Source organism: Cynocephalus volans, chromosome 2 (assembly GCF_027409185.1).
Source record: "Cynocephalus volans isolate mCynVol1 chromosome 2, mCynVol1.pri, whole genome shotgun sequence".
Lineage (NCBI taxonomy): Eukaryota > Metazoa > Chordata > Mammalia > Dermoptera > Cynocephalidae > Cynocephalus > Cynocephalus volans.
In genome coordinates this window covers 15,117,643-15,132,841 of record NC_084461.1, presented here as the reverse complement: position 1 = coordinate 15,132,841, position 15,199 = coordinate 15,117,643, and the positions used below count along the sequence as shown (strand labels likewise).

The 15,199-nt window shown below is 39.2% G+C and overlaps 1 protein-coding gene across 1 annotated transcript in view; it reads left to right on the top strand.

Moving 5' to 3' along the window:
• MARCHF11 (membrane associated ring-CH-type finger 11) overlaps positions 1-11,105 on the top strand; it is a 112,402-nt gene extending 101,297 nt beyond the window's left edge. The window contains exon 4 of the mRNA XM_063082945.1: positions 10,783-11,105. Within this exon, the coding sequence (XP_062939015.1) occupies positions 10,783-11,105 (323 nt within the window). The remainder of the gene's footprint in view (positions 1-10,782) is intronic.
• Positions 11,106-15,199: the final 4,094 nt, after the last annotated feature.

The following is a 15,199-nucleotide window of genomic DNA, read 5'->3' as shown; positions in this document are numbered from 1 at the left end:
CCAGGATGGGCCATACCTCTTCAGCTGCCGGGGGAGTCAGAGCCAGAAGAAGCAGACACATCGGAAAGGATCGATTATGCAGTCGTCAGGAGGTGGAGAGGGTGCCCTGAGTAACACAGTGGAGGAGTGGGAAGCCCTGGAGGTCGCAGTTGTCAGCAGGAAGGTGGAAGAGCTTGGGAGCTTGCAGCTGGAAAGGTTTCTGGAAGGCCCAGGCCTGGGCTGGGGAGAAGGAGAAGCGGAGGGCAGCGGTTACGCAGGGCAGGGGTTATGCACGTCAGGCCATGGCTGGGTCACCCACATGGACTCCAACATTGTGTGGGTCTGGGGGACCGAGGAAACTCAGAAGCCAGGGGACAAGTCATCCATGACCATGGAAAGTGGCTGAGAGGTCAGGAGGGCACTTGTCTCGTAGCTTTATTCTGTAGGTGAGCGTGCACACATGTACGTTTTGTGTGGCTTTATCCTGTGACTTTTTCAGAAGAGAGGTCATGGGAATTCCAAACACTTGAAACTTGGGGACACTTGCAGCAATTTTAGAGAGATCAGAGTATCCCTAGGCACTCCAAAATGAGGCTATGAAGAGGCCAAGCCAACTTGGAAAAGTGAGCAGAGAATACTTTTTGTGGAAATGGGGTCAAACCATCACGAAGAGCAACAGCCTCATGCAGGAAGCTCAGAGGAGCCGGCCCTTAACCTGAAATCCTGGAGACTGTGCTTCAGAACCAACACCCGCCTCTTTGGGGATGTCCTGGCTTTGTACTATTTTGCAGCAAAGAACTTTCCCATTCAAGGGAATATGAACATGATCATTCTTCTAAATAATGCTTCTAAGCAGAACACCGAGGAAGCAGGACGTGAGGGCAGATAGGGGTGGGAGGCAAACTCTTGGGGGTCAGGAACCACAGACATGAGCACAGGTGTGAAGCCCACTTATGTTTTCAACTGCTTCCAAATAACCAGACATAGGCTTTTAAAAAGTGTAATTCCTATGATACCTAAGATAATGTTTACTATTCGTCAGGCACTATTCTAAGCACTTTACCCACATAATCCTCACAACCACCTTGGGAAGTGTCGGCACTGTTATCATTCCCATCTTAGAGATAAGAAATCTAAGGCACAGAGGAATCAATTTCCCTAAGGTCACATGGACTGGAAGCAGGACCCAAGATCGGGATCCAGACCCTGTCTCTCTCAGTCCTCTGTACAATGTGTAAGAATATTTACTTGACTTAGTTGATTCTATTTGTTATTTTTAAAAAAACCCTTCTTATATGCTGAGCTTGAATATTTAACTTACAAAATGTTGTCCACACAAGTAAACAAAAGTATTTCTTAAATTACTGTCTTAAACACCTAAGGCATGACATAAGGAATAAATATATATATTTTTTAAAGAAGCGAAGAGCTGATTAAATCAGAAATAGAGAAAAATGTTTCCTTAAAAGCTTGAAGTATTGTAGTTATTTTGTGAAGTCTTCAATTATTTTAAATGAAAACAGCCAAAAACCTACAGAAACATTACTAAGGAGAATGGAAAACACAGAACACACCACACCAGAAGACATTTCTCTCTTCCCATTATTCTGAGTGAAACAATTTCTTAATAAAAATTATCTGTGTAAAGAATCACATCCCAATCTTGAATATTTTCACTAGGTCACAGAATAGAATATTATGAAAACTAAAGGCTGAGCATTTTTATATTCAGATTAGAAATTTCATTAATATTTTCAATTACAAATATCTTGCAGATGTCATGGAATGAAATAAAAGAGTTAGAAATTTTAATCATGCTTAGGTGGTAGCTTCTGTTTGGAACTTTTACCCACTGCTTGTATGATCTAAGAAAAATTAAAAATGAAGCCAACAAAAATGAAATAGCCTACTACTAGTCACAAAGATAAACAGGTTTTAACTGATATTTTAACTTAGGTCTTTTTAAAGACCCCAAATAGAACAACCAATACATGTGTGATTTACTCCAAGAATTATTAAAATTATGTTTAGTGGGTTTGCAGTAGGCAGTTTTCCACTGGAGAAAAAACAGAAAATTAGTTGCATTTATTGCCACGTACCACTATAAAAGTCCACTAAGAGTGACTTTCTAAGATCTGGCTTTAGCACATACACTAGACTGAGGGAAACTAATGGAAATCTACCAAAGCAATTCCCAATCCTAAAAGCTTTGATTGTCACAGAAGATAGACATTGATATGCTTTTTTAACCAAATATTGTTTTCATTTAATCAGGGTTTGCAGAGTTTTGTATTTTTATAACTTGTGAGGGTTGCTGTAATCCTCCCATCTCCCATCCAAGTGTTGCAATGTACTACCCTTTAGGAAAAAGACCAGAAAAGAATTTACCCTTCTAAGTCTTTGGTGTCACCAAAAGAAGACTTCGATTCTAACTACTTCTTAGTCAGTGTAACGTCCCTTTTGGTGACTGAGCCGTCAATGGGCTGAAGAGAACCTAGTGATGACTGGCTAAGGCCAAAGACGGCTCCTGAGGTCTGAGTTCTTTCAGAACAAGCACACTGGACCAGGCCTCAAGGGTCTGGCTCTGATTCTGGGCTCAGACACTAACTATGGACATTTGAGCAGGCCATGCCACATCCCTTCTCTGGGTCTCAGAATTCTATTCCCCCCAGTGAAAGGGTTGGATTTAATCATACCCGATATTTTTTAATTTGAAATTTAGTGACTGTCACTGTCCACAAGGCTCTGTCTGACCTTCTGACCCTGTGATAGATGATGCTACCCCATTGCTACAACATGTTTCAACTGTCCGTGGATTGAGAGGCAGAATTCAAATTTCATTCAACTGATATTAAACTGATTCTAGTCCATGCTCCCAAATATAGGAGGACACTAGGATATCTTTATTATCTCTAAGAGTATTGGCTCATTCCTTTATTTCTTTTATTGAAAAAGTCATATCCATAGAAATTTTTTTCTCAGATACTGTTGGTTAGAAACTTAGATGGCTTAACAATTCTTCTCTCTAATGATTTTTTTAAAATTTGGCATACCATATATGTTATAATGAATAATAAAGTTTGCAGCTTTTGATAAATATTCCGTTAATATGCTCTAAGGATAGTAACTGAAAGATCAGGAGAGTCTCCTACCTACCAAGGAACAATAATAATAAAAAAAATCAATAAATTGATTGATGGACTGGCTTCAATGAATGGACAAATTCCCTTTTATTTTATTTTGCCTGAAAATAGCAGAGAGGAATCCACATATCCTTCTTAGGCTTTAGGCCAGGGCACAGTCATTTTCTAAGTACCTGGGTTCGTGGTCATTTGATGCAGGCAAACATTTGACACCCGCGCCACCAAGACAGTGGGCTACAGTTTACTGGGGCTAAACACATATCCTTGTAAAGAATTTTACACCTTTTGACCTCGCCAGGCCCTCCATTCATATTTTTTTTTGGGGGGGGGTGCACTTTCATGAAATATGGGCCCTAGTCCCTAAACCCTTTCACATCTAGTCCTGGACTGTATGTCTCAGTTTGTCTTTGGTGTCTTAAAATATTGCTTTGACATTTCAAAGAACAATTGGGGTCTTTTTCTATTTTCATAGCACTGTCACAACTAGATTAAGTCAAATCCTTAGATTCCAGTGGATTCTCTCCTCTTTCTCTCTCCCTCTCATTTTAGCAATGATTGATTGAGGTCTTTCCATGCACCGGGCACTGAAGTAGGAACAGGTACCCAAAGGTAAATCCCATTGTCAGGGAGCACACAGCTGATTAGGAACCACAGGCATAGACACAAATTGTGACAGTACAGGTAACACGTAAGACAGTGCAGTTATTTTCTGTGTAAAGTGGTAGACGGTAGGAGGAGGGAGTGGCTGATTTTGTCTGAGTGCATCAGAGAAGAAATTATGAAAGAATTTGGATCCTGAAGGTGATTAATAGCTTATCATGCAAATGTCAGAAAGCGGGTTTTCCAGGAAATTTTGTCTTATGATTTTAGCTCAAGTTTGCTAAAAGGACAGAATTAGCAGGATTTAGTGCAAGAGGTGAGAGGAGTTGTGGGAACTCCCTGGTTTCTGGTTTAATTGACTTGAGGGGTGGCCATCAACTGAAATAGGGAGAGCAGGACAAGAGCAAATTTAACCTGTCAGAACCTTTCAGAAAAGGCTGTGCTTCATTTGCTGTCAACTAGTAAAAGGTTAGACTCCACTCAAAATTGGGTTTTGCCAACTTTTTCTCTTCCCAGGCAGTGATGTCATCGGCATTGGAGATGCAGCACAGATATGCCCTTTGCATGTTGGCTGACGCTGCAGATTTCCTGTGGTGGAGAGGAGGTTAGAGAGAGTGGTTGTGTCAGAAAGAACACTACTTTCTTTTGTCTTTTCTCAGAGAAACTCCATCATTGTTTAAGGTCTTCACTATTGTAATAATCATTTCTTCATGTGCGCCATTGTCTACTTCAGGGGTGGGGTGGGTTGGACATCAGTATTTGGAAATTAGCCAGCCTCTAGTGTCAGCGTTTTTGCACCTTGTCTGTATCAGAATTTGTTGTACCCATCACGTTTCTTGCACAGAAGATTTTGTTACCAGTGGTAATGATGACCCTGTGGTTGAGCCCTTGAGCTGTAAGATCTCATGACCAGCATGACATTCTCAACCTGGTTCTGTGAAATTCTACCTGGTTCTAGGCAGTTCTGAGAGGAGCAAAGCTCTATACTATTTATATTCAACAATGGAAGAACTAACACATCTTTTATGAATGTAAGTGCATTTTATGTGGGCTGTTTCTTTACATTATTTGTTCCCGTATGGACAACATTGGAGATAAGTATTTACAAAAGTCCCATTTGTAATTAGGACATTGTAGTTCCCAGAGTTTTAGGATATCAATTTATGATAACTTTGCTTACTGACTTTTGTGATATATGTATTATCTTTCAATCTTCATCTCTTCATTTATCATTTTGAATTTTTTTTTTTTGCCATTAAGCTTCATATACAGCTGAGTCCAACAGAAGACATTCAGTAAATACAGAAATAACCATAAATGACGGTATTCCTTCTAGACTCATATTAACAAGATTCAGTGATTGATGGCGGTGGGGCACAACTTTCAAAGTGATTTCGTCTACATTCATCTAAGTTTCCAAAACTGTTGCGTATTTAGGTTTGAGATAGGTTGGAAAATGGTGCCAGGAGGATTGATACATTTTATTACAGTCTAGCAAATGTTACCACAACACTGGGTCCATACCACAGTCTGGTTTGGTTAATCCTCTTTGGAACAACCATGTTCTGGCCTTCACCAGGGAGTAGGGGAAATTAAGGAGTCAAAAGTGGGCCTGTATGAGATGGGCTCTAAACTGCTCCTTTAGCACACAGGATTAAACAGCACCCAGCATCCCAACTCTGCTTCCAGCACACAATGACTTGTCAGAAAGAAAATATGATATGCAGTCATATTTACAGAGTTTGGATACATAGATGAGGATACTTCAAAAAGTTCACGGAAAAATAGAATTAAAAGATAATATGAATCCTTCCATGAACTTTTTGAAGTATCCTTGTGCGTGTGTGTGTGTGCGTGTGTGTGTGTGCGTGTGTGTGTGTGTGCGCGCGTGCGTGTGTGTTCCTATAACAGAGACAGAAGGAGATGGGGGGAGAGAGAGAGAAGAATCTTGGCAAGGGAGAAAGGGGAAATTTGACCTGGAAATCTTCGGCGTTTTCCCAGTCAAGAGCTTTCTCTGGCCAGATACCTGCTGTGAGTAGTGAGTTCTTTAGCTTGCCTAAGGGTCATTGTGATTGAACAACACATAGAACTTTACCCTGTGTTTCTTTGCTGCTTCATCAGGGGCTTGCATTTCCTGGGAAAGCTGGGGAGGGGAGGGCAGGGAGTGTAGCTTTACCAGATGAAGCTCTCACTGCTGATGGCGTTATCTCGTCTTCACATAAGGCTCCCCAGTCCTTTTCTCTCCTGTGGGTGGGGAGGGGAGGAGGCTGTTTTCTTGTCATTCCTACAGATATAACAGTGTCAGTGACACACAAGCATATTAAAGATGACAATTAATTGCATAACTTTGCTCAAGTCACAGCCTCTAGGACTTAATTTACTCGTATTTTCGGTGAGAGAGATGTAGTTTTGATAAGGTCTGTTTTCCTCAGTTCAGGCTGCTATAGAAAACACCACAGACTGGGTAGCTTAAACAGTAAACATTTATTTCTCACAGTTCTGGAGGCAGGGAAGTCCGAGGTGTTGGTATATTTGGTGTCTGGTGAGGATGCTCTTCCTGGTTTGGAGAGCTGTCTTCTCATGCCTTCACATGGCCATATCTGGGTGTGTGTGTGTGCATGTGGAGAAAGAGAAAAAAGGATCTCATGTCTCCTTTTTTTTTTTTTAATAAGGATGATAATCCCATCATGAGGGCCCTGTCCCCATGACCTTATCTAACCCTAATTACCTCCCAAAGGCCTCATCTCCAAATACTATCACACTGGGAATTAGGGCTTCAACATATGAATTTGGGGGAAATGAATACACAGTCTATATTAATTCGATAACTGGAAGACTCTGACATACACCAGAAATTTAGCATGGATAGGACTGCAGTACTCAAAGTTTATGTTTCGACAGATTTGGGTTTCAATCCCAGCTCTGATTCTTATATCTTCACAATGCTGGACAAATTATTAAATCTCTCCAGGTCTCAACTTTCTCAACTGTAAAATTGTTCAATAACAGTACCTATTTGTAGAGTCACTGCCAGGATTAAATGAAAATCACATCTATAAAGCTCTTAGTGCAGCACTTGACACAAAATAGATCCTTCTTGATATAAGGTTAGTTTAGAAATTTGAAAAACTACCAGAAGTATCCAAACAAAAGCTGAGACAGGCAACACAAGAAATAAAATTGTTTGACCAGTGGTTTGGTACTTAATATCACATACAATTTTTGTTTTACCACAAATGTTGCAAGTCTCTGTTAATTACAGCACTTCAGAGGTTGAAGTAAACACAGAGCAATGGTGTGTGCATGCACCCATGAGTGTGAAAGCATGTGACCATGTGTACCTTGATAGTGAGTCTTTCCCATCATTTCTTTGGGTGCTTACCTCATATTCTATTACCATAAAGAATTTCAGCTACACACCACCTCAAAATTTGGAATATATTTTATTTAGATAAAAGCTTTTTTATTTCAGAAACTATTTAGGCCTGCTTTGTTTTTCAAAAACGTTCCTTTGCATACCAATAAGGGCATGCTCCAATTAAATGTTACCAGTAAAAAAAATTACAAAAACTAATTGACCAGCCACACACATACACACACGCACACACACATTCCTCAACTCTCAAAACCCCAAATTCCCAGGAATCACACTTTGTTGATATCCATGCTGTTAATAATGTAGCAAGTATCCTAAAATATTTCATTTTCATTTACATTTTATAGAAATTATCATTGCTTTTGCCTTCAGGCTTAGCGACTCAGATGAAAAGTAAATCCAAGGCTGTTCTCATATGACCTGAGATGTCAAGGTGACAAATTCATTTTTATTATCAGTAAGAAAGCATATCAGTATGATTTTCAGAATCTGGATTTTCAACACAATAAACTAGAGTTGGATGAATTCTCACCCCTGGCTTTAATATCATTATAGTCATATCTTACCACTAGTACAGTAGGCATTTGCCACAACTCCAGAACATTTAAAAAAGAGGAAAAACGCACATTACAGAGAACAATCTTGGGGGCATAATCAGGTTCATTGTATTTCAGTAAAATTTAAGCTTCCAGAGGGTGAGGAGTAATTCTGAATGCTCCTGGGGATTAAAACAAAATCTAAACAGCATTTATAACAATGCAATTAAGAAGCAGCCCATGAAGCTAGAAATTTGGGAGGATTAGGTCTTGATGAAAACTTTAAGTAGTTCTCTTTCTTTAAATTCTGTTCAAAATGTACTGTAAAGACCCGTGGGATTTATTTCTGCACATTGGATAGATTTATGCATTTAGAGCTACCAGGAATTTATTCCCAGAAAGTGACTTTAAGCTCTAGTAAATGATCTGATTTCTGGCCTCTCAAAGAAAATCAATAAAAAAGAATAGGATCCCGTGAAATGAGTGGTTTTCCCTGTTAAAGCAGCCACCCACATCCCCCATCACCACACTTACCCAGAATGAACCTGTCTCAGGCTGTAATTGTTTTGTGATTAGTGCGAATGAATGTTCCTCACCACATAGATTTGCTATTGATTTTTTAATTAATAATAAAGTTCTGTATTTGTGCAGTTACTATCTCAGAGGAAATCTGAGTGCTTTATAGTTGACGAATTCCAATTTATCTTCATATTATCCTACTGAATATAAAGATTAGGTATTTCAATTGGATTTTAAGGATGAAAGATAGAACCAGAAAGGGTAAATCATTGGCCATGGAAAAATTCAGAAAGCTAGTAATAAGATCACCAGTTAAAAATTAGAAGTCTTGACTTCTACTTCTGGCTGTTTGCTGAAAACAACTGGTCACTTGGGTCAACTTGTGATTATTTCTTTGGAAAAAGAAGTTGATCAAGACAATCATGTGAAGTTATGACTACAGAAGTTTGTATTTCCCCTCATTATCTTGGTGGTGTACAATTATTGGGCTCAGGACATTTTTACTTATTAGACCACATGCATTTTTTAGTGACCTATGTTAGTATTCCTGGAATATTTCTAAGTCACATGTATCAGAAGTTTATCTCCTGGAAAGGGAGTGATGTGAAACTTAAATTCACATATCAGGTAGCTGTGATTTTTCAAGGACTGGGTGTCTCCATCTACTACCTGGCATTTTTTTAGTTGACAAAAAATGAAATAATCTCCCACATAAAAACATGCTAAAACTCCTTATTCATTATACCTCTGTGAAGGTTACTAGCATCCTTTTAATCACCCATCCCTCCAACCTTAAATATATGGGACCCTGATCTTTTTCCCCTTTGTTTGATTACAATTCCTGCCAGCTTTTCCTCTGAGTTTATTTCTTTGTCCCTCTGTACTCCCCTTACTGCCACCACTCTGCTCTTCTCTACAATGTGGCAAACTTCTTATTGTCTCCCTCAATTTTCTCCGTCCATTTTAGATTAATCCAGGCACCAAAAAACAATATTCTGTTGAACGTCTATATCCCCACTGCCCGGTTTAAGAAACGCAACACTTGAGGGCTTGTGGAAAGCCCCCTTTGAAGCCCTCCCCCAGTCTCCGTTCTTTCCTTCCCTCCCCACGATCATGAATTTATGCTTGCTTTTATATGGTTACCATATATATGTGTATCTATAAAAGTGTATAATATTTCCTCACTCCAATAATCTCTTTCTGAGAGTTTTATTTTGTCATTGTGGCCTTGGGATTTTCATTATGGTTTTCAGGCTTAACCATGTTAGCACATATGAATTTATTCCCTTCTGTTTCATTGCTATAGTCCATTGGATCCACATAGCACAATTTATCCATTCTTCTGAGAATGGACGTCGAGATTGCTTGTGATTTTTTTCTCAAATACAAACAATAGTGCAATAAACATTTTTGAACATGCTTCCTGTTCACATTGGTGAGAGTTTCTCTAGGGCATATACCCAAGGGTCTAAATGCTAGGAGGTAGGATTTGCTCTTCTTCAAATTCATCATTAAATAGTGGTTGGGCCAACTGACCTGCTCTGCTTACATGTCATACTCCATCTACAAAAAGACTCTTCATTGGTCTGTCCACTGACTTTCAATGGAATGTCAACCTCCTCAAAGAGAAGAATTGCTTCCTTACTTCTGTTTCTAAGGGACCTCCCCATGGGCTCATTTTCTGTGAGGGGTCACAAATTCAAAAGCTTTTGGACCATACACTGAAATGTAGACCTGTGAAAAGTGCAGGGTGTGTGGTGGATCTGGGTGGGCAGCGGAGACAGCTCCATGAACCAGTGTGCTATATGTGACTTATGGTCTGCCAGTTTAGGGTTCCCTGAGTTTTTAGTATTACCTTGTTTATAAAGTGAATTTAGATTCACTTTATAGCAGTGAAGAGCAAGGACTCTGGAACCAGCCTGCCTTGTTTGGAATCCTGCCTCACCACTGCTACTGTAGTATCGTGCTCTTCAGCAAGTTTCGAAACATTCCCTGGCTTGGTTTCCTTGTTTGTAAAATGGGAGAAATTCTAGTACTTGCTTTCATAAGACTGAGGTGAGAACTAGAGATAATGTGCGTAAAACTCTCAAGTAGGTGTTCAATAAGTTTTTGTTGAATTGTTGAGGAGAGTACAAATAACAAAAATTATGTCACATCTACTGTGTCTCAGGTGTTGTTTTAGAAACTGAGGAGATGGTAGTGACTTTAATGTTTCTTTTCCAAATTAAATCGCCAGCTGGGTCCAAACCCCTAACACATTGTTTGGCACACAGTGGGCACCCATATATACTTATCTAAGTTGAATCAACAAATGAACCTAATGATTCTCCGAAGGCAATGTAAATGCCCAAGGCATATATTCTGAGTCACGACGGAGCAAGTAAATTACACCTATGATAGCTTAACTCTACATCTTAGTGTATTCTTATTCTTTGAATATTGGTTATTCCTGTATGATGAGCTTGTTAAGTTAGCTGTAATATTTGAGTAGTCAGAATGCTGTATTTTTTGATGATGATGAATAACAGAGAATTGACTATTTCTTGAATTCCTTACTTGTATACAAAATAACATTGCCAACCTTTGCTTATCACCAGTCTTTTTTCTTTTTTTCCCCTTCAAATCTTAGGTCTCATTGTCCATGAAGGAGCTGCAGTTTACAGAGTGTTTAAGCGCTGGCGAGCTGTTAATTTGCACTGGGATGTATTAAATTATGACAAAGCCACGGACATCGAAGAAAGTAGCCGCGGAGAGTCTTCCACAAGTAGAACTTTATGGTTGCCATTGACGGCTCTGCGGAACAGAAACTTGGTCCACCCAACACAGTTAACCTCACCCAGGTTTCAGTGTGGCTACGTGTTATTTCATCTGTTCAATCGAATGAGGCCACATGAAGATCTGTCAGAAGAGAACAGCTCGGGGGAGGTTGTGATGAGAGTGACTTCAGTGTGACAAAAGCGTTAAGATGATGCAGTGTGGACCATCCTGCACATTTTGGAATGTAATTGCAATGAAAGGTGAAACCAGAGCACTTCTAAAAACACACATCTATGAACTTTTTAGAATTTATGCTTTTTATATGAACATTTGAATTGCAAATACATTTTTCTGACAAAAACAGTCCTCTTGTTCTTTGCTTTCTGATTTGTCGCATCTTTTATAAGTTGGTACTTGAAATCATTAGACATATGATTTATCTCTACTTGGTTAAAAAGAATGATGAAAGTTATCCTTAAGGCCAAAACTATTTTTTCTTGCTTGTTTTAAATATATTTTTATCAAATGTTTTGCTCCATGTGTTATTTTTCAGACACGTTTTGAATGGATAAGAGTTTAGTGTGCTGTGAGCAGATTCCAAAGTGCCTGTCGAGTACACGACAGAGGGAAGTTTATGATGCTCTGCAGTGGCCCTCCACGGGGCCCCTGCTGGTCGGCAAACTTGAGCATGACTTTTTTTGCGGGGTGAAATAACCTGTCACCGGGAATTCAAGTTCTAGGAATTATGGCTTGTCTTCTAATTTCTGAAACTGTGCAGAGAGCTTGTAAAGATTAAAATGAGTGGAATATTTTTAAATAGTTTTACTCTAGTAATATTACATAGGCAGGGCATCCTACATACTTATAACCCCCAAAGCACACCAAAATGTTGCATCCTATATGTTTAATAATACTACTGCTGAACATTTGCATAGCCCTCTAGTAGACCTATCACAATTAATTTGGTTAATTATTAGTGTCTTGAATTCTGTGAGCACCATCTTAATTAGGTTTTCTTTTTGTAAAAGCTTATATATTTTCCTAATCATTTAAACACTAATCCTATTACTTGGTTTAATTAAGTCCTATGAAATATGTTCACCAGCAGTGAGACGTTTTTCTCTTTCACTATATGAGTATTTTTAAATGAAAAGAGGAAAAGAAAAATGAGGCTGTCGACTCCGCAGGAGCAGGTTGCTAACTAGTGGTACCTGGGGATTTTCTGCCCTTTTATCTTCCTATGATGGAGGTAACTGGCACATTTTAATGGACGATGACAGAATAGATGAGAAGGCAGGTGGGCACGCTTTCTTTAGAAACAGGAGTTAAGCATGCTGGTTGTTTGAAGTAATTAATGATTAAATTTGAAAGCATATAAAGTAAAACGTTTCACTTTCTATTTTCCAAAAATAACTTTTGAGTGATTAGTAATAGAACAGTTTACATTTACAAGTAGTATTGTGATTCCTGCATAGCAGATTCTCACAATACTTGAGATAATATTTTTCCAGTAAAAACTGTGTCATACATAACAAGGATGTGACAATTTGCAGAAATCTAAAAAAATGAATCATGAAGTCATGAAAGAAGGAAAATTCAGCTATTACTTAGGGGCAGATCTAGGAAGTGAGAGTGTTAAACATTCTATTCCAAACTTTTTTGGCTCGTTTTAATCTGATGTCCCACAAACACAGTCCTGGGTGAGACTCCTGGACAGTTTAATCACTAAGGCAAGTCGTCAATAGCACAGCATTTAATGGGGAATAATTTTGGTAGCTACTAACATTACAATCTAGAGCATTACATTAAAAATACTAGATAAGGAGACTTTAGACACATGTTAGACTATCACTGCTTTAGTGTATAGCAAGCCTGCCCTTTGAATTAGTGTACATATTTGTATTTATATCAAATCGCTCAAAAACAAGGACAGAGAATGACAAATGCTCTCTGTAAAGTGTGTGTGGGGTGCGTGAGGTGGAGACTTCTGGAGATGAGAGTGTATGATGGAATGGTCAGCCTGAAAGGAATATGTCCCCTAGCTTCCCTCCTTCCTGGGACCCTGTCCTTTGGGTGTTTCTTTTGTCTATATCCTGTATCTCCCCTCACCATTTTAAGGGCTCCCTCCTCCTAACACACATACAAGCACATGTACACACACACACACACACACACACACACTCTCACACACACACACACTCACACACACACTCACACTCACACACACACTCACACACACACACTCACACACTCACACACACACTCACACACACACTCACACACACACTCACACACACACTCACACACACACACTCACACTCACACTCACACACACACACTCACACACACACACACTCACACACACACACACTCACACTCACACACACACACTCACACACACACACACACTCACACTCACACACACACACTCACACACACACTCACACACACACTCACACACACACTCACACACACACTCACACACACACACACTCACACACACTCACACACACACACACACACTCACACACACACACACTCACACACACACACACACTCACACACACACACACACACACACACAAAACTTGAATCAATGTTGAAATTTCCAGAACAAAGTGTACCATCCATGAAATGATTACATAAAAACTCAAAAGAAACATCCCAAGGGTGGAGGTTGCATTTCAAGGATTGAATTCACTGCTTTAAAATAATTAAAATTCTTAGTATCATGCTGTATGAGTTGTGCTACACACGATTAACTTTTCAATTGTGGGTGCCGTAATTCAAACTCAGGCTGTCTTCAATGTCAAAAATATTTATGATAAGGAAGTGAATTGGAAATATTTTAAACAATTATTTGGAAGCTGTAGGTAGCCAGTCTCTTTTCAGTCTTTAGTATGCACTGCAAACATTTGCAGGGGACCTTTTCTGTGTGCCAGGCAGCTGGGCAGGGGAAGAGCCGGGTTCCCAGCGAGGCCGGGTGTGTGGGGACATGCCCCACCAAATCACGCGTGTGGACATACAGGTGAGCTAAGTAAGACAAGTGGCACTCCAGCAGGGTGGTCGGTTTTTCCTGGGGCAGCTGGGGAAAGTGTCACAGGGGAGCTGACAGGATGTGGGTCTTGAAGCAGGAGTGGATGTTTGCAGTCACACAAGGGGAGAAAAGCAGCTGGAACAGCTGGGTGGTAAGAGAGGCATGTTGCAGCCATGGAGAGATTTCATGTGGGGGAGCATGGGATCCTGGTGAAGACAGTATCCCACGCTCCTGGGGTGGTAGGTATCTGGGACTGAATCCCATGGGGAACCATGAGAAGATGGTGGTCAGGCAGCACGTGGTAAGATTTGGCGAGGTCATTTCTGGGGAACAGATGTCCTCTGTCCATCCATTGTAATTCAGTAATGTAGTAGGAATATTGGGGCATCATATGGGCTATGGCGCTTTCCTCCGCTCTCCTAGGAGACAGTGAAACCCGTAATTCTGAAGAGGAAAGAACATCACATAGATCTCGTGAAATAGAGGGTAGTTTCTCCATTATTAAAAGTGCCCCAAACACTTTTCAGAGTAAATACACTTTATCATCTGATTTTTCTTAGTTTTCTAAATTTTATTTTTTCTGGATTTTTTTTCTATACATACCAGTAAGTAAAGATATGCCCAAATAAAGCAAGCTCTTTCTGCTGCTTTTATTTTGGCCCAGGACTGCTTTGCTTTCCCTTTCTATTTTTTATTTATTTATTTTCTCCATAAGTCAGCAATACTAGCATGGCCTACTGTTTTTGATGATGGGCAAATGCTCTGTCCTTCCTTGTCTGTGGAGTTAAACAGCATGATAAATTTGTCTTTCCTGTCCTCTAGCAGTTGATGTGTCCTTTTAAAATAGAAGTCATGCTCTGTTAGTATTTTCTTTTACAGCTTTTTTTTTGGTCTGCATATTCAATAACAGTAGGTTACAAATATCTGTTGATATTTTAAACTTTTTTCCAAGTTCATCCTTTTTTAAACTAACGTGTGGAAAAGTTTATTTTTTAAAAATTGTAAATATGTTATATACATTATAATATATACACATGATATAAAAAATGTAGTAAATAATATACAAATAATATGTAGCATAATAACATATAATACATTTATACCATTGTGTATAGTATATATAAAATAATATAATTTTTATTAAAAAGTTAATGTCCTATATATTAAGAAATAATTGGTTAAAGACCTTAAAAAGATACTTTAGACAATTAGCTCATTGACAGTTTATCACATAAGAAAATAATATTCCCAT